At 37.6% G+C, this 27,020-nt stretch overlaps 1 protein-coding gene across 5 annotated transcripts in view; it reads left to right on the top strand.

Moving 5' to 3' along the window:
* Positions 1 to 27,020, top strand: part of IFT88 (intraflagellar transport 88) — a 148,568-nt gene that overhangs the window by 104,407 nt on the left and 17,141 nt on the right. For 4 of the 5 annotated variants that reach the window (XM_032838225.1, XM_032838228.1, XM_032838229.1 and 1 more), the window contains 4 exons: positions 8,997 to 9,049; positions 11,044 to 11,109; positions 14,459 to 14,565; positions 21,022 to 21,088. In XM_032838225.1, coding sequence (XP_032694116.1) covers positions 8,997 to 9,049; positions 11,044 to 11,109; positions 14,459 to 14,565; positions 21,022 to 21,088 — 293 coding nt within the window. The remainder of the gene's footprint in view (positions 1 to 8,996; positions 9,050 to 11,043; positions 11,110 to 14,458; positions 14,566 to 21,021; positions 21,089 to 27,020) is intronic. The other variant, XM_032838230.1, reaches the window with a different exon arrangement.

The following is a 27,020-nucleotide window of genomic DNA, read 5'->3' on the forward strand; positions in this document are numbered from 1 at the left end:
ATAAAAGACCTCTGCACAGTAAAGTAAACAGTCAACAAAATTAAAGGACAACCTACAGAATGGGAGAAGATATTTACAAATGGCCTACCCAATAAAAGGTGATTATCCAAAATATATCAAGAAGTTATAGAACTCAACACCCAAAATACAAATCCAATTAAAAAATGGACAGAAGACATGAGCAAACATTTCTCCAGAGAAGACATACAGATGACCAAAAGACACGTGAAAAGATGCTCATAATCACTTACCAGGGAAATACAACTCAAAACTGCAATGAGGTACCCCTCACACCTGTTAGAATGTCTAAAATAAACAACACAAGAAACAACAGGTGTTGGCTAGGATGTGGAGATAGGGGAACCCTCTTGCACTGTTGGTGGGAATGCAAACTGATGCAAACACTGTGGAAAATAGTATGGAGGTTCCTCAAAATGTTAAAAGTGGAACTACCCCATGATCCAGTAATTTTACTAGTAGGTATTTACTGAAAGAATGCAAAAATACTAACTCAAAAGGAGACATGCACCCTGATGTTTATAGCAGCATTATTTACAATAGCCAAAGTATGGAAACAGCCCAAACGTCTATCATCTGATGACTGGATAGAGAAGATGTGTGTGTTTCTGTATCTGTGTGTGTGCACATGTGCATGTGCTGGAATATTACTCAACCATAAAAAAGAATGAAATCTTGCCATTTGCAATGATATGGATGGAGCTAGGACTATCATGGTAAGTAAAATAAGCCAGTCAGAGAAAGACTAATACCATATGATTTCACTCATGTGGAATTTAAGAAACAAAACAAGTGTGCAAAGGGGGAAAAAAGAGAGAGAGGCAAAGCAAGAAACAGACTTTTGACTACAGAGAACAAACTGATGGTTACTGAGGGGAGGTGGGTGGAGCAGGGGGTTAAATAGGTGATGGTGATTAAGGAGTATACTTTTACGCTGAGCACCAGGTCATGTATGGAATTGTTGAATCATTATATTGTATATGTGAAACTAATATAATACTGTATGTTAACCAGAATTTAAATAAAAACATTAAAAATTTTAAAAATAAAGTAGGAGTCAACAACTACCCACTACTACAGATTGCTTGTTTTTTATGGCTTGAGAGCTAAGGCTGGTTTTTTGTTTGTTTGTTTTGTTTTTAAGATTTTATTTATCTAGGGCCTGGGTGGCTCAGTCGTTAAGCGTCTGCCTTCGGCTTAGGTCATGATCCCAGGGTCCTGGGATCCAGCCCCACATCGGGGCCCCGATCAGACTCTCTGCTCAGTTGGGAAGCCTGCTTCTCCCTCTCCCACTTCCGCTGCTTGTGTTCCCTCTCTCGATGTGTTTCTATCTGTCAAAAAATTAAAACCTTTTTTTTTTATTTCATTTTATTTCTTTTCAGTGTTCCAGAATTCATTGTTTAAAAAAATATATTTTATTTATCTGAGGGACTCATGGGTGGCACAGCCCGTTAAGCATCTGCCTTCAATTTAGGTTATGATCTTGGAGTCCTGGGCTCAAGTCCCGCATCAGGCTCCCTGCTCAACAGGGAGCCTGCTTCTCCCTCTGCCTCTCTGCCTGGCTTGTGGTCTCTCTCTGCCTCTCCAGCTGGCTTGTGCTCTCTCTCTGACAAATAAATAAAAATTTTTTAAAAAAAGCATTTTATTTATCTGAGAGAGAGCAAGAGAACATGAGTGGGGGGAAGGGCAGAGGGAGAGGGAGTAGACTTCCTGCTGGGCAGGGAGCCTGACGAGGGGCTTGATCCTAGAACCTTAAGATCATGACCTGAGCCAAAGGCAGATAGTTAACTTATTAAGCCACCCAGATACCCACTAAGACTGGTTTTATACCTTGTTAAATGGCTTAGAAAATAAGAGTATTTGTGTCATGTGAAAAGAAGACAATGAAGGAGAAATTAAGACATGTTCAGATAAACAAAAGCTGAGGGAGTTTATTACCAGTACACCTACCCAACAGGAAATGCTAAAGGGTATCCTTCAGGCTGAATTGAAAAGTCACTAGACAATAACTCCCAAGACCTAAGAAAATATTAAAGAACACTTGTTAAGGTAACTTCATAGGTAAATAATAAAAGCCAGTATTATATTTTTAGTTTGGCTTATAACTTTTCTTTTCCCTATATAATTTAAAAGGCAAACATAAAAGAATGCACAGAAAAGGTATGATGAGAATCAAAATAGTACACTACAAAAAATCAACTAAATACCCAAAAGGGGCAGTAATGGAGGAATTGAGGAACTAAAAACATGAAATACACAGAACAAATATCTAAAAAGAAGAAGCAATCATCCCATATTAGTAATAACATTAAATAGAAATAGATTAAAATCTTCCAGTAAAAGAAAAAGATTGACAGATTAAATAAAATCAGTATCCATCTGTAAGCTAGGTCTGCAAGATACTGAATAAGCCAATAACAAGCAGAAAAATTTATAAATACGGAATCAGAGATAAATAGAGAACAGCAAAACAATAGAGAAAATCAGTAAAACCAAAAGTTGGTTCTTTAAGAAGATTAATAAAATTGACACATCTTTAGCTTAGATTGATGAAGGAAAAGATAGAATACTTAAATTACTAAAATTATAAGTGCACGTAGGGTCATTACTACCAATTTTGAAGAAACCAAAAGATTATAAGAATACTATGAACAGTTGTATGCCAACAAGTTAGATAATATAGATAAATCAGACAAATTCCTGGAAACACACAATCAACTAAAACTGATTCAAGAAGAAATATAAAATCTGAATAGACCTGTAACTAGTAGGGAGATTGAATGAAGTAATCAAGTATTCCAACAAAATAATCCCTGGACTAGATAGCTTCACTGGTGAATTCTACTGAGATGATTGATGTTATGTGTCAACTTGACTGGCCACTGGGTGCCCAGATTAATCATTATTTCCAGATGAAACTAACATTTGAAATGATGGACTGAGTAAAGCAGATTGCTCGGCTCACTCTAATATTCATACAGAATCTCAAGGGACCTCGAACAGCCAAAACAATCTGAAAAAGAAAAAAGTTGGAGTTCTCACTTTCTGATTTCAAAATTTGGTGCAGAACTGCAGTAATCAAAACAATATTGACACAAACACAGACATGGAATGAATGGAATCTAGGACTCAGGGAGAAGTCCTCATGTATATAGTAAATTGATTTTCAACAAAGGTGCCAAAACCATTCAATGAGGAAAGGACAATCTTTCCAATCAAAGGCACTCAGAAAACTTGATCTCCACGTGGATATCAAGGAATGAAGTTGGACCCTTACCTTACCCCCATATAAAATTTAATTCAAAATTGGGGCGCCTGGGTGGCTCAGTGGGTTAAGCCGCTGCCTTCGGCTCAGGTCATGATCTCAGGGTCCTGGGATCGAGTCCCGCATCGGGCTCTCTGCTCCGCAGGGAGCCTGCTTCCCTCTCTCTCTCTCTCTCTCTCTCTCTGCCTGCCTCTCCATCTACTTGTGATCTCTCTCTGTCAAATAAATAAATAAAATCTTAAAAAAAAAAAATAGATCAAAGACCTAAATGTAAGACCTAAAAGTATAAAACTCTCAGAATAAAACAGAGGGGAAGATATTTATCCTGTTGGATTTGACAATGATTTCTTAGATATAATGACATCAAAAGCACAGGCAATAAAAGAAAAAAAATAGATACATTAGACTTCATCAAAATTTAAAACTTCTTGGACATAAAAAGCCTCTATCAACAGGATGAAAAGATAGCCCACATATTTGCAAGCATATATCTGATAAGGGACTATATCTAGACTATATAGAGGACTTCTGTGATTCAATAACAACAAGAACAAGAAAACATTTTAAAAATAGACAAAGGATTTGAGTAGACATTTCCCCAAAATGGTATACAAATGATCATTAAGCACACAGAAGTATTCTCAACATCATTAGTCATTAGGAAAATGCAAATCAAAATCACAAGGAGACACCACTTCACAGCTTTTAGGGCAGCTGTTACATTTAAAAACAACAACAACAAAAATAATAATAAAATTACATGGAGAAATTGTAACCCTGTACATTGCGGATAGAAATGTAAAGTGGTATTTTATGGAAAATCACTTGGTGGCTTCTCAGAAAGCTAATCTTAGAATTACCATATGATTCAGCAATTCTACTCCTAGATCTATACAAAGGATTGAAAGCTGGAACTTAAACAGGTATTTGTATATGCATAATTATAGCATTTTTCACAAAGGCTAAATGGTGGAAACAACGCAAGTAGCCATCACTGATGAATGGATAAACAACAAGATGTGGTTGTATATATGCAATGGAGTATTATTCAGCCATAAAAAGGAATGACATTCTGACCCATGTTACAACATGTCACATGCTACAACCAGGAAAACATCACGCTAAGCGAAAGAAGCCAGACACAGAAGGACAAATATGGTGTGATCCCACTTGTACAAAATCTCTAGAATGGGCACATTCACAGAGACAGTATATTAGAGGTTACTAGAGTCGGGGGAGAAATGAAGGGTTAATACTTAGTGGTTGTGTGGTTTCTGTTTGGCCAATGGAAAGGTTTTGAAAAGACAGTAGTAGGGATTGTACAACATTCTGAATATAATTAATGCCACTGAAGTGTGCACCCCAAAATGGCAAATTTTTTATCATGTATATTTTAATCATAATTTTTAAAAATTAATGTGATACACCAAAAGCCTTTGAATTATACATGTTAAATGAGTGTATTATATGTTACATGAATTGTATTTCAATAAAGCTATAAAAAGAGGGTACCTAGTATATTATTTCATTCATGTAAAGTTCAAAAATGCTAAATCAGTGTTAAAAAGTCAGGATAGTAGTTGCCTTTGTAGATGAAGGAAGTAATGTTGGAAGGAAGTGTGAAGAAGGCTTCTAGGGTGTTGGCAATATCCTGTTTCTTGAACTGCAGGGCAATTACATGAGTCTTCACTTTATTATGGTTTATTGAGCTGTGTAATATGTTTTTTGAACTTTTCCATATGTGTTATACTTCACAATAAAAGATGTAAAAACTAAAGAAAAAAGATAATGTGAGCAAAGAAAGGCAACATTTGCCCTAGGCTGGGGGAGCCATTTGGAAATGTAGGGAGAAGGGTATTTTTATCGTCATGATGATGGGGAAGGTATTAGGGTATTAGGTATTAGGTAGGCAGCCTCCAAGGATGGTAAACATTCAGTAATGTGCAGAGAACCTGTGCAGTGAGTTGTCTCACCCTAAATGCCAGTAGCACCTTCACGAAATGCTACATTAGAATATGTTGATAGTATGGTTTTGTTCCTGAGAGTTCATCTTAAAACTCTAGTCTTTTCTCTGGGGCCATTCAGTGTATTCAGAGGAGCATCCTGGTAACTTCATAGGTAAATATGTGCCTCAGGAATGTAAGCCTGGCTCTCGTCATTCCAGCAGCTGAAAGGGGCTGAACTGAGCATCTCCTTGCTCCAGAAGCAGACTCTGCCCCATCTTTCAGTTTTCTGTCCAGCACGTGGGCTGGAGTCTTCCTGAGAAGCTCCTAGGGGTAGGGGTGCCCTGGCTACACAGAGGGGGTGTCCAGCTGCTTTTCAGTCACATTTCCAGTCTGTTTTCCTTTTTGTAGTTTCATGCCTACCCCCTCTTCCTCAGAGCTGGTGATTCCAATTCTTGAGCATTTCTTATGCTTGCAGAGAAGATCTGAACACCTGTTTTCAGTATGCTGTTGGCAAGCACTTGAGTTTTATCTTTCTTTGCCCTGCTAAAGTCAGGTTTCACTTTTTTTATCCATCATCCATCATTTGTATATGGCTTTAAAGTTTCATCTGAGACAGAATTTGAACTCATCTTTCTTATCCTCCCTGTTTTGGGGGTTGATTTCCGGAAACTCATTGTAAAATAAAAGATTTTTACTCTGCCATCTTAAATCCAGAAGTCATGACTTTCCAGTCGTGCTTACTTATTCCAAATACAGAGATCATAATTCTTCCCTGTGGTAATTCTCAGACTCTATCCCTCATTACTTTCTGCAAGTGTGACATAAGGGATTTATATGGGATATTATCCTGGTAAGTACTGTTGGGACAGTGACCTTAGGCAAGCTTGTCTGCATCTCCATTTCATTCTCCTTGAAGATGAATAGGTGGAATGAATTGCTGTCTGAGGCTACTTCCACTTCTAAAATTTCATAATTCTATAATTTAAAGCTAAGTCATTGTAGATTTAAAATACTTCAAACTTTTAATACAGTCCTCTATTCATTATACTGTGCTAGTCAATTTATAACCAGTTTGCTGGGGGTGCTGGGGCAAGGGGATGTTATTTTAAATCACTATGTCTTTAATGTGCTATCTGTAAAATAGTAGTATTTTTCTTTACTTTGAGGATTGGGGAGAGAAGTAGGCATTCATTCAAGAAGTAAACTTGACTTATTATTTATAAACTAGGTTCTGATAGTAAGATAAAAGAGACAAGCGAAAACAATTAGCTTTTTCATTTACTTTTGGGCAAAACTGTCCTAACCTATATTAATAGCATCTGGGCTCTCTCTAGTTACTAAAAGTAACAATAGGATCATGGCAGTTTAATTCCGAAGATTAATAAAATACATCTATCTCATGTCCTAAATTGTACTTCATTTCATTTATTATACATGACAGCTTATCAACTATTGTTAATGCATAAAATCTTGTGATGATCATATACATTAAATCAGTATCCAATTATCTGTGCTAATGGAAGTGAGCAATGTCACAGATAATCTGCAGTAATGATCTACTATAATTAATAACCCAGAATGTTATCTACTCCTTCTTAACAGTAAGTCACTGAACTCTGTTCTTCCTCTCTTCACTGGGCTACTTTAGTGGTTGAAAATAATTAATCCTTTTTCCATATAAGGATGCACACATATCCATGCATACACTACTGCTCTAGTGTTTTTTAAATTTCCCAGTAGGTGACATTCATGAAATAAGGCTTTCCTAAAGAAGAGAAAAGAAGTGGTTATAATAATAACTAATGTTTATTATTTACATATATTGTGTTATTTAATCCTCACAACAACTTTACAAAGTAGGTACTATTATTATCCCCACTTTGTAGATGAGTAAACAGAGATGGAAGTTTAAATAACTTATCAAGTTCACAGAATTAAAAGGTTACCAAACTAAAAATCATAATCCCAACCTTGAAGGAAATAATAAAGATACATACTTGAATATGTAAATGAGAAAATTAATGATTAGTGATCTCCCAGTATATATCAGGCATCATGCTTAGGTCCTAGGAACACAAAGACTCTGCTTCCTTCAGGAATTTATAGTTTAATAAGATATTTCAAAACTTAATATATTATAGTAAATACAGTACTAACAGATTCTAGGACGTTGGAAGAGTGCCTAAAATGTCTAATCCTGTCAAGCGTGAAAGAGCATAAACGAGGTTGGAATGAGCCTCCAAGTAGAAGTAATGGTGTGTGGAAAGACCAGGAGTCTAGAAAATGCAGTGAATGCAGGGGACTCTGTCCTCCTGTTTGGACTTGTAGCATGAAATGTTAGGCAGTGCACCACGGAAGTGGAGTTGGAGAGGCAGCAAATGGCTAACAGTGGATGAACTGGATTAGGACCTTGGAGTTAACATGTAGTTGGAAGGGAGGTGATACATTTTAAAGAGGGAAGTATGTGATTAGATACGTGTTTTCTTTAGATCAAAGGGGATGGCTGTGTAGGGAGTGGATTTGAGGTTAAGTAACTTGCCCAAGTAGTAGGGCTGTGATTTAAACCCTGATTTAATCTAACTCCAAAGCTGGTAGCTGTGCCATCAATTTGAGTAGGGGTGAGGCTATCTGTCTTTGAAGTCATCAGGTAAATGGAAGGAAGAGTCTAAAAAGAAAGAAAAACATTCAGTTATTTCCTAGTCTTTCGTTTCTTCAAATTTTGTTTTCTTATTTTCTTAGATATTTGTAAGTGTCTTTAGAAATCCTGGTCATTATTACTTATTTTAGAAAAAGACATTGGGAGATGGGGAGGAGAAGTGAGTTGGGGGATATCAGAGGGGGAGACAAACCATGAGACACTGTGGACTCTGAGAAACAAACCCCAAGGGTTTTGGAGGGGAAGGGGTAAGGGGTTGGGTGAGCCTGGTGGTGGGTATTAAGGAGGGCATGTATTGCATGGAGCACTGGGTGAGGTGCATAAACAATTAATTTTGGAACACACACACACACACACACAATTTTTTATAAAGGAAAAGGTTATAAAATTTGAGGGGGTCAGGTATCTTATTTGGCTTTGTATTTCCCAGATTTTGTATAAATGGTCCATCTGATAATTGTTGGTTGAATTACATAATGTGGTAGTACTCTCAAATACTGCATAATGGAATCTTAAAAAAAGGTTGAGAGCCTGTAGCCTTGCATAATAAAGCAGGATCACCAAAAGAAGAAGAAGAAGAAGAAGAAGAAGAAGAAGAAGAAGAAAGAAAGAAAGAAAGAAAGAGAGAGGAAAAAAATTTTAAGAGGGGAAAAAAAGGATGAATACAATTCTTTTCTACTCTGTCTTTATCTGAAGCCCAATTATTCACACATAAGGTCAGAAATTGCTTCATGGGTACTAAATTTGCAAGCCTAAATTTCTAATTCTTAGGGTACTAAGCCAAAGTATAAAATTATGGCAAAGATATGATAATGTTTAAAATAGAATGCAGTTGTCTTTAGCCAAACAGGTTAAGTGGTTCACATAAAATCTAAATAAGGCATGAACTATATTGAAGGACTCTTAAATTTAAATTTTCCAATATGCATATGATAGGTAATAATGAAAGAAATTATATATATGCTGTTGTCAATAATAAAGATCTAATCAAAGGCCAAAAAAGCATTTGAAAAAACTTGAAAGATACTATAGATGTATAGCTTTATAAAACTGATCATCACAGATTATTTCTATTTCATCTCTGATTTCATATAATTTATTTCTTTTATAGGCCTACACAAGTGAAATGGCAGCTGATGGTAGCTAGTTGTTTTAGAAGAAGTGGTAAATGCTTTAATTTTATTCATTTTATATACTTTACTTCTTTATATCTTTTAGGTAATTATCCACATAATGGTTTTCCAACTGCATATTTGTTTATTAAAACATTAGCTTTTGATTACTATACCTATTGAACCATTATATGAGAAGCATAGTAATTACGACATACAAAAAAAAGTTAGGCTTACAAAGTGGGTCTTAATCATATAATCCATCACTACTATTAAGAACAGTCATTATTTTTCAAAGTTAACATGTAATCATTTTGACAACTTTGTCTCAGAAAAATAGACGTTCTGTACACATTAGTTTACATTTCCATTTTCTGTTCACCTAATTCTAAACATCCTTGTATGCTCTGCCAAACTTTCGAAAACTGTCTCACACCAGAGGAGCCTGAAGAAGGCCCCGGACCAGAACGACTGGGGCAGTGTTTTCTATACCGAATACCACTAGGTATCTTTGTGTTTTCAGGAACTGTTTTTATTCCATACTGTACTGCTACACTTGTCCTGAAGCATGGAGCAGGGCAATATTAGTAGTGTTGGACTAACCAGGAAGTGAATGATAGAATTAAGACTTTCAGCAGAGATTAAGTAAGGAGATAAATGTTAATAGATTTGTAATCCCTCTTATAGAGCCAAATGATCCGGGAAAATAAATTCCTCAATCCAAGGGGAGCATAGATGTGACAGTATTAACAGTGTTCTCATCCTGTTTTGTAGGTTTCTTTCTTTACCCCCATGACCTCCTTCAGAATGACAGGAGTCCTCAAATCATTTAGATCATTGGTCTTTGCTGTTACTGTATTTCCTATGAGATCTATAACATCACTGTCCTGTATGCACATGTTATTGATATCAGAGTGAGTTCTGAGTTACCAGTGTTCATTACTGTGTCAAGCCTATGTAAAATGTACATACATTTGAGGTATTCTGAGTGATTTAAGACGGAACCTCCCTTGTGTTACTGAAGTACAGATCAGAAGAATAGAAGATGATATTTATTGAGAGCTTCTGGATGCTGGGTACTTCCTGTCTCTGTTGCATCCAGTTCTCACCACAGCTCTTGGAGGGTCAGCATGGCTAGGCTTTGTGTATAGTGGCGCCCAGAGAGATTCATTGTTTACTGAGATTTTAGCAAAGATCAAAAATTCATTTTTTCCTATTCTTTGCTGCTATGAAGCTAAATTTATTGTATTATAAAACAAAATGCTTTCTGTAAACTTTTTAATGTTTCAATTTTTAAATTTTTGAATTTGTGAGTTCTTCTGAAATAATCTTTAATTTTTAGAAATTGAATAGATCTTAATTTTTGACACTTTTTAAGAACTAAACTAAGTTTCTCTTCTTAAACTTTTTATCTTCTTTTTTTTAAAGATTTTATTTATTTATTTGACAGAGAGAGACACAGCAAGAGAGGGAACACAAGCAGAGGGAGTGGGAGAGGGAGAAGGAGACTTCCTGATGAGCAGAGAGCCTGACGCGGGGCTCGATCCCAGGACCATGGGATCATGACCCAAGCCGAAGGCAGATGCTTAACAACTGAACCACCCCAGGCACCCCTCTTTTTTTTTCTTTAGATTTTAATTTATTTATTTGACAGAGAACAGGAGAGCACAGGGAAGGAGAATGGGAGAGGGAGAGGTCCCCCACTGAGCAGGGAGCCCAATGTGGGGCTTGATCCCAGGACCCTGGGATCATGACCTGAGCCAAAGGCAGCCACTTAACTGACTGAGCCACCCAGGTGCCCCAAAGACTAAACTAAGTTTCAGTCATCACCCTTTTACTTCTGCTCTACCCCTTTTTCAAATTTCTCTGTACATTTTCTTTCAGAAGTTATATTAATCATAGTTTATATATGCTTGTGGAAAACATGAAAGTCTTCTTATTAAAGCAATAAATGTGCCAGTGTCTTGAATTAAAATTACTACTTTGCTGAATCTTATTAAGTTTTATAATCTGCTAGTGTGGTTTTTTCTCTTTTTTTATTTATAGGTAACTACCAAAAAGCGTTAGATACTTATAAGGATATTCACAGAAAATTTCCAGAAAATGTTGAATGTGAGTTTACATCTTGTAACTTTGAAGCTATAAGTTCTCACATTTTATGTCATTAAGTGTGATAACTACATTTGCTACAGTAATTGCATATATAACTACCAGCCTGTAATTTGTGATACATGATTACACATATGGTTATATGATCAGAAATTTTGACTATGCAGGTACATTGTATAGAATTTAATTTTTGATGGATTTAAGTATACCACTGGGTTCTCTTTAGTAGTAAACATCTGTATTTCAGGTTTTATGAAATTTGAAGAATAAATTTTTTTTAAGTTCATAAACTGATGTTTTATAGAAAACACATTTTTTTTAAATTATTTTTTTGTGAGAGAGAGAGGGCGCGAGCAGGGGGAAGGACAGAGGGAGAGGGAAAAGCAGGCTCCCTGGGGAGCCCAGTGTGGGGCTGGATCGCAGGGTCCCCAGATCATAACCTGAGCCAAAGGCAAACACCCCACCGATTGAGCCACCCAGGCACCCCAGAAAAGGCATTTTTAACTCCACTTAATATGCAACTTTCTGAGGTTGAAAAATACTTTCAGAGTTTATGAAAGTAGAACAATCATCCTGCTCATACAGATAGCAAATGAATTTTAACGTTACTTTAAGTTTAAAACATTATGTTGATATTGGGCTTATTTCCCTTTTGTGAAGTTTGCTTTGTAGAAAAAACTTATTTATTCCCCATCTTGTTGCATAATGGGTTTTATGTAACTTAAAGTAATAACGTGAAGTATTACAGGAGTTCCAACAACAAAATCACAATCTAGAAAATACAGAAGATCCATATTCACATGCTGCCTACTCCCACTAAGCTGTGTATTTGGCCCTGAATAGCTTTGCACCTAAAGGAAAGAGAAAAAATGTAATCAGTTATATAATCTTTTCTATTTATGAGGAAACAAAGTAATTCCTTGGGAAGACAAAAACATTTCTAACTCTTCATTTATGTTGTGAAACCAAAAGATATATTTGATAAGATCAATTAAAGTTATAGCAGCTCCTTGCTTTTGTGACATCCCCACAGCAAATAAAATGTTTGAAAGACTTCTTAATTTTGTCTTTCAGTTAACAATGAACACTATAAACAATCCATTTCAGTTCAGTAAGATAAATCTTTCCCATGCCAAGTTTTCCAGTGGCCCAACTTGATCGGGGAGTGAGATGTACTGCATGTTCCTTCATTAATTTTTTTCTCCATTTGGCTTTTGTGAAAGATAACAACAGAGAGCTCAGAATTATGACCTTTGGTAGCATCTTAGGAGCAAGAACTTTTCTAATGCCGATTAGAAGCTGATTTGTTTTTACAGGGGTAGTTTGCAAATGCCATCAGGAAACAGGCTATGTGGGAATTACATGTAAAACTTTAAAAAGCACAAATTTCTAGCTCAACCTACAGAGATTCTCATTTAGGTTTGCAGTAGACACAGATATCTTTCATTTCCTTTTTTTTTTTTTAATTTTTATTTATTTATTTGAGAGAGGGTTTGAGAGAGCGCATACAAATGGAGGGGAGGGGCAGAGAGAGAGGGAGAACCAGACTCCCTGGCTGAGCGGCTAAGCGGGGAACTTGATACAGGCTCAATCCAGGACCCCAGATTATGATCTGAGCCGGAAGTCAGATGCTTAACCAACTGAGCCACCCAGATGCCCCTCCTATGTCTTTTTATAAGTTTTTTATGTGATTCTTAATCTCAGTCACTTTAGGAAACTGGTGATTCAGAGATTAAATGAGTGGTAGCAATATCTTTTGTAAAAATGAAGCAACCCAAAAGTCTTCTGGGCAAACTTCCCCACCTTGGCACTATTGACATTTAGGATGAGCTGATTCTGTACTGCGGGCGGCCATCCTACGGATTATAAAATGTTTAGCAGCATCCCTGGCCTCTACCCACCAGATGCTCCTAGCACTTCCACTCCCTTGTTACAAAAACAGAAATGTCCCCAGACATTGCCAAATTGCATTGACAGAATTGCTGCTGATGAAGAACCCCCTCAGTGGCTATAGTACCTGTGCACTGGACCAATACAGGGAGAATCTGCACGCAAGTCCAAATGTCTTTCTTTATTGAGAGTTTAAGATTGACACTAAGGTGCCCCTAGCCAGCTCAGTGGGTGGAGCATGTGACTCTTGATCTCAGGGGTGTGAGTTTGAGCTCTGTATGGGTGTAGAGATTACTTATATATAAAATACTTTTTAAAAAAAGATTCACTCTAAAAATTAAATGAATGATTACCTGTGCCATAGGGAATGTTCAAGATGACTTCAGCCTGGATAATTTTCAAAACAAATTATAATTTGTCTACCTTAATTACAGTGATAGAAAAAAAAAATTTGGTGTAATATCTTGTTTTGAGCAGAGTAGTTTTCTGATAAACCCAATAGGGTAATTCATATTTAAAACATATTCTTCAGTTAGCAAAAATTGACCAGCTCTAGAGAGTTTAGATGACATACTAAATTTCAGAGACCATCTACCAAAAACAATGATTTTTATTTTACATTAATATTCCTAAGCTACTCTTTCTAAGGATAAGTAGGTAAGAGAAATAGTTAAGTATTATTTGTAAAATATATGTAAATTATGTTCTTATTATGAATTAAGATAAATGTATACATGGGCAATTTATATAGTGACATTTTAAATCATTTTGGTACCATTACTTTTTTTTTTTTTTAAGATATTTTTTATTTATTTGACAGAGAGAGAGGAGGAGGGGTCACAAGTAGGCAGAGAGGCAGGCAGAAAGAGAGGAGGAAGCAGGCTCCCTGCCAAGCAGAGAGCCGGACGCAGGGCTCGATCCCAAGACCCTGGGATCATGACCTGAGCGGAAGGCAGAGGCTTTAACCCAGTGAGCCACCCAGGCGCCCCGGTACCATTACTTTTACAATATGTTAGTGGTCATGAATTGCTGACTTACAAATTCTTGTGGAGTGATGCTACAATGTTGGTATACAGCACTGTTCAAGTACTGTGGGCATGGCAGAAAGAAAACAGATGAAAAATTCCTGCGAAGAGAAAGGCAATAAACAAATACATATGTCAGTAGTCATAAGTGGTGTAAAGGAAAAGCAGATAAAGACATAAAGAGTATGGGAAGGCCTCTAAGTAGATGGTGTGGTCTCACTTGAGGGCAGGGCAGGTAAAGAGTCTGTCCCTTTAGGTCCTCTTTCAAGGAAGACCATTTCCATAGGGCCAGAGAATACAAACTGTAGTTAATTTTTAATAGAAACAAACACTGTGAGTATCATTCCTAGTTGTGTCCCAAAAGATTGAGACTTCGATTTGTTATATTTTCAACATTGTGTATTAATATTTTTCTAAAACTATTTTTTACAATTTAGGTCTGCGTTTCTTGGTTCGTCTCTGCACAGATATTGGATTAAAAGAAGTTCAAGAATATGCAACAAAACTCAAGAGATTGGAAAAAATGAAAGAAATAAGGGAACAGGTATCTCATATGGGCCGAAAACTGCTGTCTGTTAATTTTCAAAATGTCAGCCTTCTGTAGCTCAACTGAGTGATTCTGAGGGCTTCTCTCAATAAAATAAAGTTGAAATTTTTTTCTGCTATGGCACAAAAAGTAAGAATAGCTAAAATTCTACTTTGAGGATAAAATTCTATCAAGAACCACTTCTTAATAGGAGAAAGTACATCAGAATCAACATACATGGATGATTGCTCATAGACAAATCACTGTAACTTTCCCCAACACAAAATAACTTACAGATTAATTTATGCAGTTAATTTCAATTGGAGTGTCCTGTGGCCCATGGAAGCCAAGCTAAAGACTATATAATAATAGTACTTTCTCTTTAAGCTTTTTCATTATGTAGTAGAACATGGCTCTGAGGATAATATTAATACACATGGAAGCATTTTATTTCTGTGTTTCATGCAATATGTGGAATAACCATGTTATTATTTTTACTTCTTTAAGAGAATAATCTCTCCTAGGTTTAAGACTGAATATTTAAAAATTTAACATGATTTTTGAGTGTCTGCCTTTCATTGAAAGAAAGTATATTCTTTAGACTTTTTCCAAGCAATTAATTATCTTGGATAATTAAATTTAAAGTCCATATTTGGTTTCAAAGTATGGTTATCTTTGCTTTGAGATGTGATCTTGTTGTTTTATCCTCAGTTGTTTAAGGATTATGAGCATGACATAAATTTTTACCTTAAAAATCCTATAAAATATCAAGTTGGCATTAAAATGCCATGGTAGGGTATATAGTTTAAAACTTGCTGCGAAGACCAATTTACTACCATTAATCAGTTGCTAAATTAGGTAACCTATGTGAAGGCTTTGTCAAATTAAATGGGTATAAATCAAAATTCAGGTTATCATAATTGTCCTCATAATCACTATTAAATGTGTTTCATTAAGAAGAATCAAAAATAAGTATATATTTCAAACCAAGAACATTATTTAGAGCTTAAAATTAGTTGTTATGTCAAGTTACTTAGTACAGAACCATGAAATAGTCAAAGTCTTTAAGACTTCCTAAGTTTAATCATCAGTAGTTTAAGTTTATACTGAACAGAAAACACACAACTAATACAAATTATGGATCATGCATAATACTCTTCTTGCAACTTACAACCTTAAACAAGAAAACTGGCATATGCATTACCATCTCTGATTTAGTAGACTTCCAGTATTTTACATAATAAGTAGCAGCCCTTCTAACTCGATAACTCCTTCTAACTCCCTTCTAAAAGCCCTTCTAACAAAGGTTGATAACTCTAGCTGTAGGAAGTCTGATTCTGAGGAGTCCCTGGGAAATGAACTTTAAGGGCAGAGACCAAATATGCCCCCTTTAAAGAGATGCAGAGTTGCTTTTGCACAATTTTCTTATTGCTTGATTTCCCCATGCTTAGTTTGAGCCATTATTTATACTGTGCTCTGATTCTGGTCTTTGCAGTACTTCATCTTTACATAGGCTTCCTCTCTCCCTTTGTCTGTCCTCTTACCTCATCTTCTTTCCCTTATGCATTCTCTCTCTTTGTCTGGCTGACTGCTGTGAGCTAATATTCTTGTGGACTGTTGGATCTTACTATTAAAAATGAATATGTAGGCAAGCGTGGGTGGCTCAGTCAGTTGAGCATCTGTCAGTCTGCCTTCAGCTCAGGTCATGATCTCAGGGTCCTGGGATCCAGCCCTGTACATGCTTGGTGGGAAGTCTGCTTCTTGCTCTGCCCTTCAACCCTCTGTTGCTCGCTCTCTCTCTTTCTCTCAAATAAATAAAGCCTTAAAAAAAAAAAAAAGAATGAATATGTAAATGTCATTGCGACTGCTTTTCCTTTCTAGTTAGTACTCAGCCTTTTGATTCCTCTTCCATCAAAATACTTATATATATATTGACTATAGTCAGTTTTTATCTGTTTATCTCATAGACCTGACATCCTTCCACTGTCTTTGCTTAAATAATTCCCTAATGACTTAATTAAGAATAATACTTCAGTAAACTCTTACAAGTTACCATTGATGCATTTAGATTAGATCCAGTGTTTCTCTTACTTATTTACTCCAATTATTAACATCTTACAGTGCTTGAGCTGTGCCTCTTTTGGTGATATTTTATCTCTGCCGTCATTGTAACCCATCTAAAACCTAAGGTCATTTTGATATCTTCTCTCTTTATAGTTTATCCTTAATATCTTCTCTCAAATGTTACTGGTTAATCTTTCTTTAGAATCAGAGTCACAGTTCTCATCCACAAAGCACTCTCTCTGCAGCACCCTTATAATCAATTTCTCTATTCTTTGGTACTCCGCATTAAATCTTAAACATGTTCTTGATGTTTTCTCACTTATGTTTTGCTTATAAATAGAAAGTAAAGGAGAAAAAATAGTGGAAAAGAAAGGTCCTAGGAAGAAAAGACAAAGAGAAAGAATTTTCACCATCTGAGAGCTAATTTATCTTTTAATTGTTGCATGTCCCATTTCAGTTTGTGTTTCTGAGATTGTGAGCCCATGGGGCAGAGCATTCTATTTCCTGGCTTGCATAGTTCATAAAGCACTTTTAGTTATGAAACAAAGTATAATAAATAAACTTCTGAATTAAGGACACTCTCCTTTTCTAAATTTGAACTTAAAACTTAAAACTTATTGCTTTTTCTGTGTGTTTCTTGTTTAGAATCAGTCCTAATGCAGAAACTTAACATTTTTCTATGTAATTAGAATTTCTCCATATAATCATTGTTAATGCCTGCATATTATGCTATTATACAGATATGTCTTCATTTCTTTAAGCATTTTCACACTGTTAGATAGTCACATATCTTTTTTAGAATTGGTAACTCTACAGTCAAATTTTGGTGTTTCTTGTGAACTTGAGATCATTTGTGAAATGGACCATGTAATTGAAGGCAGGGATATCATAGATAATCACATCAAACTCTTACCTAGAGCTGTTGAAAGGAATACAAAGTTGACCCTCTGTCTTTATCCTTTCTTCTCCTCTGGAAGTACTAATAACGGTGGAAGTTTTGCAGCAGGAGGGAAAAGAAGTGAAGGCGCTGGATGAATGGTCGTGAATGATGTTAACATTCTTCATGGTTCTGGTTACAGTTTTCCCTTTAATTCCACTTGATTACATCTTCTTAACTAGACAATAATAGCAACAGCTAACATTTACTGAGTGCGTGATAGGTACAGGCACTGTTCTAAGTAAGCACTTTATGTGTATTAACTAATTTAATAATCACAATAGTCCTATGATGTTGGGTATGGCTTTATTATTTTTTTAGTAGATGAGAAAACTGAGACCCATGATGACTAAATAACTTCCTCCAGACAGACGCTTAGTGACTGAGCCACCCAGGCACCACTTAGCAACATTTTTTAAAGAGATGTTTTATATTTCTTCTTTACTGGACACAAACAAGTCAGCTGCAGGGCATTCTGTCAAACTTGACTATAGTCTGGAAAAGAACAAAATGGGAAGAGCAAGAAATAAAGACTAAGTAAAATAAGTCAAGCAGAGAAAGTCAATTATCATATGGTTTCACTTATTTGTGGAGCATAACAAATAGCATGGAGGACAAGGGGAGATGGAGAGGAGAAGGGAGTTGAGGGAAATTGGAAGGAGAAGTGAACCATGAGAGACTATGGACTCTGAAAAACAATCTGAGGGTTTTGAAGGGGCGGGGGTGGGAGGTTGGGGCATCCAGGTGGTAGATATTGGAGAGGGCACGGATTGCATGGAGCACTGGGTGTGGTGCAAAAACAATGAATACTGTTACACTGAAAATAAATTAAAAAAAAAATGAAAAGGAGGAGAAAAATGTCAGCCAAAATACCAAAGAGGGTTAGAGAACAAAGTACACAAGATTCAGTATGGTGAAATTTGATTTTCAGAAGCAAATAGGTGTTCAGCTGGAAGGGGATTTAAAAAAAACCTCATTCTCTGGGCACCTGGGTGCCTCAGTCAGTTAAGTATCTGACTCTTGATTTTGGCCCAGGTTATGATCTTAGGGTTGAGAGATTAAGCCCTGTATCCTTCTCTACACTGAGCGTGGAGCCTGCTTAAGATTCCCTCTCACTTAAGATTTTCCCTAGAACCCTCCAATCACTCCCTCTCCTCCCCCCACCCCCTGCCCACAAAACAAAACAAAACAAAACAAAACCCCACATTCTCTGCCCACAGGAGAGTGGTAAAGGAAAAAGACAAGCAGAGCAGGACCATGAGTGTGAGGAGGGCATAGGTGCTGGTATGCACACTGAATAAGCAGCCGTCTGGGTCACAGGAGTTTCCCTAAGATGAGAGTGGAGCTGAACCTTAAAGGATGAGTGAGGAGCTGGGAAGAAGATAAAGAAGAGTGTGGCAGACAGAGAGGGTCCATAGAAAGAGGAAGCACCAAGGGGTGCGGGCTGCCTTTTACTCACAAAGTAGGACGGGCAGTCAGTTTCAAAAGGTGAAAAGGGCATCTTGGTTCTTTCCACAGTTTGGCGACCGTGGCCATTGCTGCTATAAACATTGGGGGTACAGATGGCCCTTGTTTTCACTACATCTGTATCTTTGGGGTAAACAAGGTGGTGGGTATTAGGGAGGGCACATATTGCATGGAGCACTGGGTGTGGTGTAAAAACAATGAATACTGTTACGCTGAAAAGAAGTAAAACAAAAAGATGAAACTCCTAAACTGGGGGAAAAAAAAAAAAAAGGTGAAAAGGACAGAATGTGGTACATTAAAAACATGCTTGCTCTGTGGGGCCTGGGGGCAGAGGCTGAGCCAGCAGTGGGGAGGCCCCTGGAGGCTGACACTGTCATGTCCTTATGTGATATGTGTCCAGCAGGACACCGTGTCCTGGGAGTAGGAGAAGAAGAAAAGTCATTGAATCAAGCCAGGTTTTAGGTTTCTTGATGAGTGGAGCAGAAAGACAAGTGGGTGAACAAGGAGCCTGGAGGTCCTGATGGAGATATACTTAAAGTGGTGGGGTGATAGTAGGTACAAATAAAGTGAGGTTTTAAGGGACTTAATTTAGGAAAAGATGGCTGAGAACCAAAGGATTGGGAAATTCTAAATGAGAGCAAAGAGTAAATGGAATGGGGTGAAGAATGTAGTGATGGTGGAAAGTGCTCACTACTCTAAATTGTCCTATTATAAACATACGGTTACTAAAGCAGGATGCAAGATCTTGTCTCACATTTGATTTGAAAAAATTTCAAGTTACATGGGCATTTGTCTTTTTAAGTTTATTTTATAGTATTGTGTTGTAGGTGTTTTAGATAAGCTAGAAATAATCTGTGGAGAGATTAAAACAAGTTTTAAAATAAAATCTGATTATAGACATTAAAGTTTTTATTTTGTTACATCATCATTTCTAGATTTTCAAAAGAGAAGGGGCAAAGGGGAGAGATGGGATTTCAAGGGAGGTTTCTTTTTTAACAGAAAAAAATGTGAGCATGTTTACATGTATTTAGAAGTCCTGAGTTTTAGGAGGGTGTTCCATTTTACAGAAATGAGTCTTGAATTATTGAAAGGAATTTTTTTTCTTCCTAACAGACCACTATGTCAATAACCCCATCCATGATCTGATGATTTATAAGCATCTGGGGAGTTGTCAGGGTCAGGGTTTGTCCTTTGAATTAAATATGAAATTGAGTTTATGTTATTGAAAATCTAAATAAGATACCAATCTGTGTTTATAATTTTTAAGTCAGTTGCAGAGTAAATATTTATTAAAAGCTGTCTGATTCTAGTCACTGACTGCCCTGTCCGTCTAAACACAGCATTAGACATACGAGAATCTGGCAGTATGACTTGAGGCAGATTTGGTGTCAATACAAAAAGTCTAACACATAAGCAGAACACAAAATAACTGTAAATTGCTTCAAGAAACCCAAGAATGTCACAGCTGGAGATATTTCTTGTGTTTTAAGGGTGAGCTTGTACCTACGAAAGTGGACTACTGAACAGATCTTAGCTGTTTTGTGAGATATTAGTTGCACTTTTATTGTAGAAGTTGAATTTCAAAAGCCAAAATAGTTCAAGTCCAGCCATTATAGAGTAGGACTAGCTCAGGAAATAGCCCTTCTGTGGATTCCCTTGTCTCCTGCCAGCCCCCCAGTTTAAGTCCTGAACTTTCATATCAGGAGAATATTGGGTTTGTAAGCAACGTCACACTGCACATGTAAGTGGAAGTGCTCCCTGAATATTTCATAAGGACTGAGGACCCAGTAGCAGGCAGGCTATGAATGCTTTACTCACACAACAGCCTCTTTTCTCCCATAAAGTCCACTCTTGGGTAAGGAGCAATTTGAACCCAGCTTTAAGGGGAGGAAGGAGCAGTGAATCTTAAGGACAACACAGCAACGTTAATTTAAAAAGCAACATTTAATTATATTCAACTTTGAGGGACTATCATTTATTGTTTGAAACTCATCTTCTTGTTCTAGCGCATAAAGTCTGGCAGAGACAGCAGTGGGGGCTCCCGCAGCAGAAGAGAGGGGAGTGCGGGCAGCGGTAAGTATTTTCCATTTCCTTGAAATACTGGATTTGACAAGTGGGTAGTACATGGGCTACTAGAAACATCTTGAATTAAAAAAAAAAAAAAGTCCTGTGTTTGCTTGTTCTATACACAATAAAAACTCACTTAGTGTAATTAATTTTGTAAGCAGTCTGCTATGTAAATGACTGTATATGTTAGTGGATTTTACTTCTTAACCAACCATACCTGTTTCTGCTAAGTGATAATTAAATAAGTTCATGCTGCATATATGAACACAGATGTCCATACTAATGAGGTTTTACTGTATTATATTTTTAAAATTTACATTTTAAGGTAGTACCATGAGAAGTAAGATGATCTTAAAGAACACTGGCAGTCCTGAGTCTTTACACTTTTCTTGTAGAAATAGTGTGAGTCTTGGAATTAGGAGACATGGTTCATTACAGCCTTCTGTCTTTGGACCAACCATGTAAATGCTGGAGGCTTTAAGTGATTTCTAAATTTGTTTGCATCTCTCGGCTCCTTGAATTTGTCACACCATTATTTAATAAGAAGATTGTTAAGTTTTAGTTTTCTCTTTCTTCCTCAACAAAATCTACCTTCTCTGTCTATATCAGGGGGTAGTAAAAGTTAAACTTCATAGAAATTTGGTGGTTTGAAAGAAACTAATTGGAAAAATAAATGCGAAATTAGGACCTAGAAATACACATATATTCTCTTATATCCATACTCAGCACTTTCGTGCATAAGTGATCCAAGTCCATGCAACTGCTCAACTTCATTCTTCCATCTCTTGATCTAGGAGTCAGGACAAAGACAAATGGGGACCCTTAGTTCAGGTGGGTCTTTCATTCATTCACAAACATTTATTGGGTGCATACCAGGTGCCAGATAGATACTGTGCTAAGTGCTGAGGACATGCAGATGAGTAAGACATGGTCCCTGGGTCCAGGGAAATTAACATCTAGTTGGAAAGACACACAAATTTCAGGTGCTGCTGAGACTGCTTCTGTGCTGGAGAAATGCACGTGTGTATTCTAAATTTCCTGAGGATAGAAGCTGCAGCAGGGACAAAGATTCTTTCCTGAGTTCTAAGCTCTGCTTTGCCAGGTAGGTTTAAGGAGTTACAGTCACCAGTAGCATCTAGTTCTAGCAAGACAATTTGATTCTCTAAGGATCAGTCCAGCTTCTCCAGCTGAACCTCACAGTCCTTGCCTTTTTACCCTTGGGTCACAGGAGTCTTTACTCAGAGTTTCAGAAATTGGTAGAAGCAGCTTTCAGCTTGAGTCCCAGGAATGCCAAGAGCAGTCTGCCACAGCAGGGAGTAACCATTTACTATATGGTCAGCCCTCCATGGTCATACTGGGCGTTGACATCTCCATAGTGTCCCCTGACCCTCAGATGTCACCTCAGTTCTGTTAACCTGGCCCCATTCCTGCTTTCCTGTGTTCACATAACCCTCCGGGCTTGAACTTAACTGAGTCTCAGGTCTGAGAGATCTGTCCCAACAGTTCTGGTAAGCTGGAGAGCTACAGGCCTACAACTTGTTATCCAAAGCCTGTTGTGTCAAGTGTGTTGTGGAATTCAGCATTTTTTGAAGTTTAGAGAAGTATTATCATGCATTAGCCATATATAATACCCATGGAGATCATCTCAGTCAAATATAACTATTACTAATTTGGCAAAATATGTTAATAATAACACATAAATGTTAACATTTATGATATATGATGGTTAAAATATTTATGATAAATGATGGTTAACATTTATGATAAACGATGGTTAAAATGATGGTTAAAAATAACTTCAGGTCAAGTCAGGCCTTATGCCCATGAAGTTTACCTATTGCTACCTAAAAACTTGGCTTTCATGAGCTTTTGAATTTGAAATTGTAGATGAGGGATCAGGGACCTGTATGTACCAAAAATGTCCCTAATGGGCAAGAAGTCAGCACACAGGCTTTGTGCCTTAATTAAGAGGAACTTAGGTTCACCAGACCAACTTGCTGCTCCCTATTCATCCTTGCTCTTAGGAGGCAAGCAGTTTGTGATACAAGCTTTTTTGAAATTGAATGTCCTTCAAGAAATAATTATCTTGAGTAAACCCTAGGGAAATAATACATATTTATCAAAATTCTAGGACCAAGTCACCATCTTCTAAGTTTTCTATACTTCCTCTAAAAATCTTAAGTTCAGGGTAACCAACCAGTTCCTTCCAGAACAGCCCCCAACAGCCTATGTTAAGTTCTCAGAGCCTTCTCTGGTAATTCATAAGCTTGCAAAATGTAACCAGTGTTACCGCCTAAGCCTGAGCCTGAGTTACCCAGATGTCTGGAATGTTTGAAAATCTGCTTCAGAAACATCAGGGCCAGGGCATGCTCTAAGAACCTTGAATCGGTTGGTGCTGAGCCAGAGCCCAGACAACACTGGTCCAGAGACTAATGTCTGCCTCTTAGAAACATCAGAAAGATCAAGGTGTGCTTCAGAGGCTACTGAGGTGCCAGATCCTTCAACATGAAGAGTGGTTCAGCCCCCGCTCCCCCCAAGGTGACCTCTCTGTAATACTCCTTAAATCATGCTATGTCTCAGAACAAAATGAAATACCCCACCTGGGCCTGGGACCTCCACCTTGGTCAGGGTTAGTTCAGTGAAGAAAAGACTCAGCAGAGAAAGGTGTGGCTGCTCCAGATCTGATACCTGAGTAAAGGGAAGGAGAGGCCTTTCTATTACAAATACACCTCCTGGTCCTGGTTTCTCTTTTTAATACATTTTCTTTTCTCTCATCCAGTCCATTTCAGCCCAACACAATCAGTTCTAGTGTACAAATAAGCTTTATTCTCACAGGAGGGAATTTTGGAGTGGAAATTCTGTGTTATTAGGGCATTTTTACAAGCTGGGTTTCATGTTGCTTGGTTCTTTTGGCACAAGTTTAAAGCATTAGCTACTTCCTTTTCAGGGTTCTTACTTTCTTTTTTTCTCCTACCATTTGCCTTTTTGTTCCTTATTTCCTGATCCCTTCAGTTACATGGTGTCCCAGACTTCTTCATTTCCTCCTGCAACCCAAGCTGGAATGCCTCTTTCAGTGACCTTGCTGATTCTACCCTTACACTTTTTCAAGAATCATATTTTTTGCCTTTTTTTCTCCAGCTCTTTGCACAGGCCACAGGATAGACTGTCCTGGCTTTGAAGTCTGAATAAACCATGCTGTGGATGCCTCTCTCGCTTTCTCTTCCCTTTCACCTCATGGGGCCCTCCCAGAGCACCCTGCAGCACACTGTGGGTGTGCCCTCTTCACCAGCAGTCTTGCTGCCACTCCACCAGCCCCAGTCACTGTCTGCATAATGGCCACTGGCCCCCTTATTATACCTCAGCTAGGACTTCCCAGTACAAACCCACATGCAGCAGTCCCTTACCCATCATCCACTTCTACCTGTGAAACCTAGAGATGCACATTTATGTTTTTACGTGGAAATACTTGGCACTTCTGTCTGGATTAGATCCACAGGTCAGATAGTGGAAAGGGTTGATTTTCCAAATGCATCCAAAAGAGGCCAGCCTTAAGCTGTTAAAATAAATGCAATGCCTACAACTAGATTTTTAGAGTATTAGAGTATTGCTCAGGAGCAAGGACCATAGGGAACTTAAATATCAGAATTACTAGTTTATATAAAATGAAATCTTGAGGGCCCTTGAAAATCACCCACTTTTTTTGTGTGTGGACCAGTCTCGTCCTACTACAGCCTTATTTTTGCTTAGTTTATTTAATAAGCCTCAGCTTCTATCCTCTTCAGTGGGTCTCCCCAATTTTAGCCTTTGGCAAAATCACCTAGAAGGCTTGTGACAACAGCCGCTGAACTGCGAGTTCAGCATTTTTTAAAAATTTTATTCATTTATTTGACAGAGAGCGAGGGCTAGCACAAGCAGGGAGAGTAGGAAAGGGAGAAGCAGGCTTCCCACTGAGCAGGGAGCCTGATGTGGGGCTTGACCCCAGGACCCAGGATGATGACTTGAGCCCAAGACAGACGTTTAACTGACTGAGCCACCCAGGCACCCCTAGTCCAGCATTTCTGAGCCAGTCTGGGCCACGCCCAGGAATTTGCATTTCTGACAAGGTCCCAGCTGACGCTGATAGATCTTAAATGAGATATTACAAGAGTAAATGTGATATAGTGTGTATAGAAAGGTTGCTGCTACTATTACCACCAAATTTAAATTCACAGTAGCAGCAGTCATCCAGCCTCTGGCCTCATGCCCTAGCTCTGTCACTCCTGAGTATATTACCCTGGGAGGTGGTGTGAGCTTGAAACTAACTTAAAATTACATGCTTGATTCATGGAAGGGGGCTCAGTGCAATGCCTGGCACACACTCAATGCTGAGTAGCTATTACTATTATTAACTTGATACAAACTGTGTTAAAAAGCCATAATGTTAGGTTAAGAATATTGACTATCCATTCCAGGATTTTCAGTACTTTAGTTTGTTTTTATAGAGTTAACTTAAAATGAAATGAACTTGTTTTAACTCCTTGAAGTAGAAACACATGACTCTTTTAAATGCCACATTTGGGGTTAAAGTTTCAGCTTCTCAGTGCAAAAACATCAAACAATTCAGAAAAAAGTTAAGTCACACTGAAAGTCAGCTTCCACAAGGAGAGCTATATTCTGCAAGTTCCAAGTCTCCATAGTCAGCCTATGTATGGTCTACATGGATAAGCCAGGTGAGAGGAGCAATCATATTCCTGCCTAATGTGTTGCCTTGAGTTAAAAGACCAAGAAATCTGCAGAACACATCTGCTTCTCATGGGTATCTGTCCTCAAGAAACAAGAGTGCCTTCTTGTAAAGCACTTTACATCTTACATTTTATGTTTTAGCATGATGGTTGCATTTTGTGACTTGAGTGCTGTATTATGAAGGTTTCATTTTAAAATTGTTTTTATTTACTCTGTGTGCTACTTAGTAGTTTGCTGCATTTTTTAGTTTTTATTATGTCTTGGTTGCGAACTTTTCCTGTGACAGTGTATCTCTTAGTTTTACACTAAAATGATTTTATAATGAAAGTGAGGAGGGTAATATGATTCAGTGAGCAGAAATTAACTTTTACAGACAACTTTTTGAGGAACATGTCTTTTATAAAATACATTGTAACCATGTTTTTTTTAAATTTGGAATTTTGTTGCAAGACTATAGTCCAAGGGTAAGAATTTTGGGTTTTTTGGGGTTTTTTGTTTGTTTGTTTGTTTTTAACTAGAATACCTTCTCACAGTTTTGGGGACCTCAGTGGTGTCCCAGGCAGAGTGAACAACTCATGCTTAGTGACCACCACCTATGGACAAACAAAAGATTACAGCCTAAGGAGGTAGGATAGGAAAAGCACATGTAAATATATCTAAATTCAAAGAATCACACCAATAAAATGCAGCTGATCTCTAGGAAGAAAGGGAGTATGAATGGGGCAAAAAAAGCCTGGAGAAGGCCAGAGGGACCGAGGACTCATTTCACCAGCGTGTCACTTCTTTCAGCTTCAGTTCCAGGGTAAGTGCCCTCTTCACCTCAGAAAGCCAAAGAGGAAATGTGCTGAATTCCCTTAGTATCTAAGCATTTGGAAGCTAGTATATAAAAGGGAACTTTATTAGCAATAAGTATTAGAAGAGAATTGATAGTACTCACTGTGGCACCAAAGTATACTCTGTGCCACAGATTCTGAAGAAGTTTCTCTGTGTCTTGCTGGTCTCATCTCCTAACGTGTCACCTCTTTTTCTGGTACAGTGTTCTCTAAGTCAAGGGGGTCACTCTTTACACTTCTTATGTAAAGAGTCAGGTAGTAGACAGTTGAGGCTGGTACAGTGTTCTCTAAGCCAGGGGGTCAGCACACTTTTATGTAAAGAGCCAGCTAGTAGACAGTTGAGGTTCCAGGGCCATACACATACTTGTGGTGTCACAAAGGCA

The sequence above is a fragment of the Lontra canadensis genome, unplaced genomic scaffold (genome assembly GCF_010015895.1).
Source record: "Lontra canadensis isolate GAN:19392208 unplaced genomic scaffold, GSC_riverotter_1.0 scaffold103, whole genome shotgun sequence".
NCBI lineage: Eukaryota > Metazoa > Chordata > Mammalia > Carnivora > Mustelidae > Lontra > Lontra canadensis.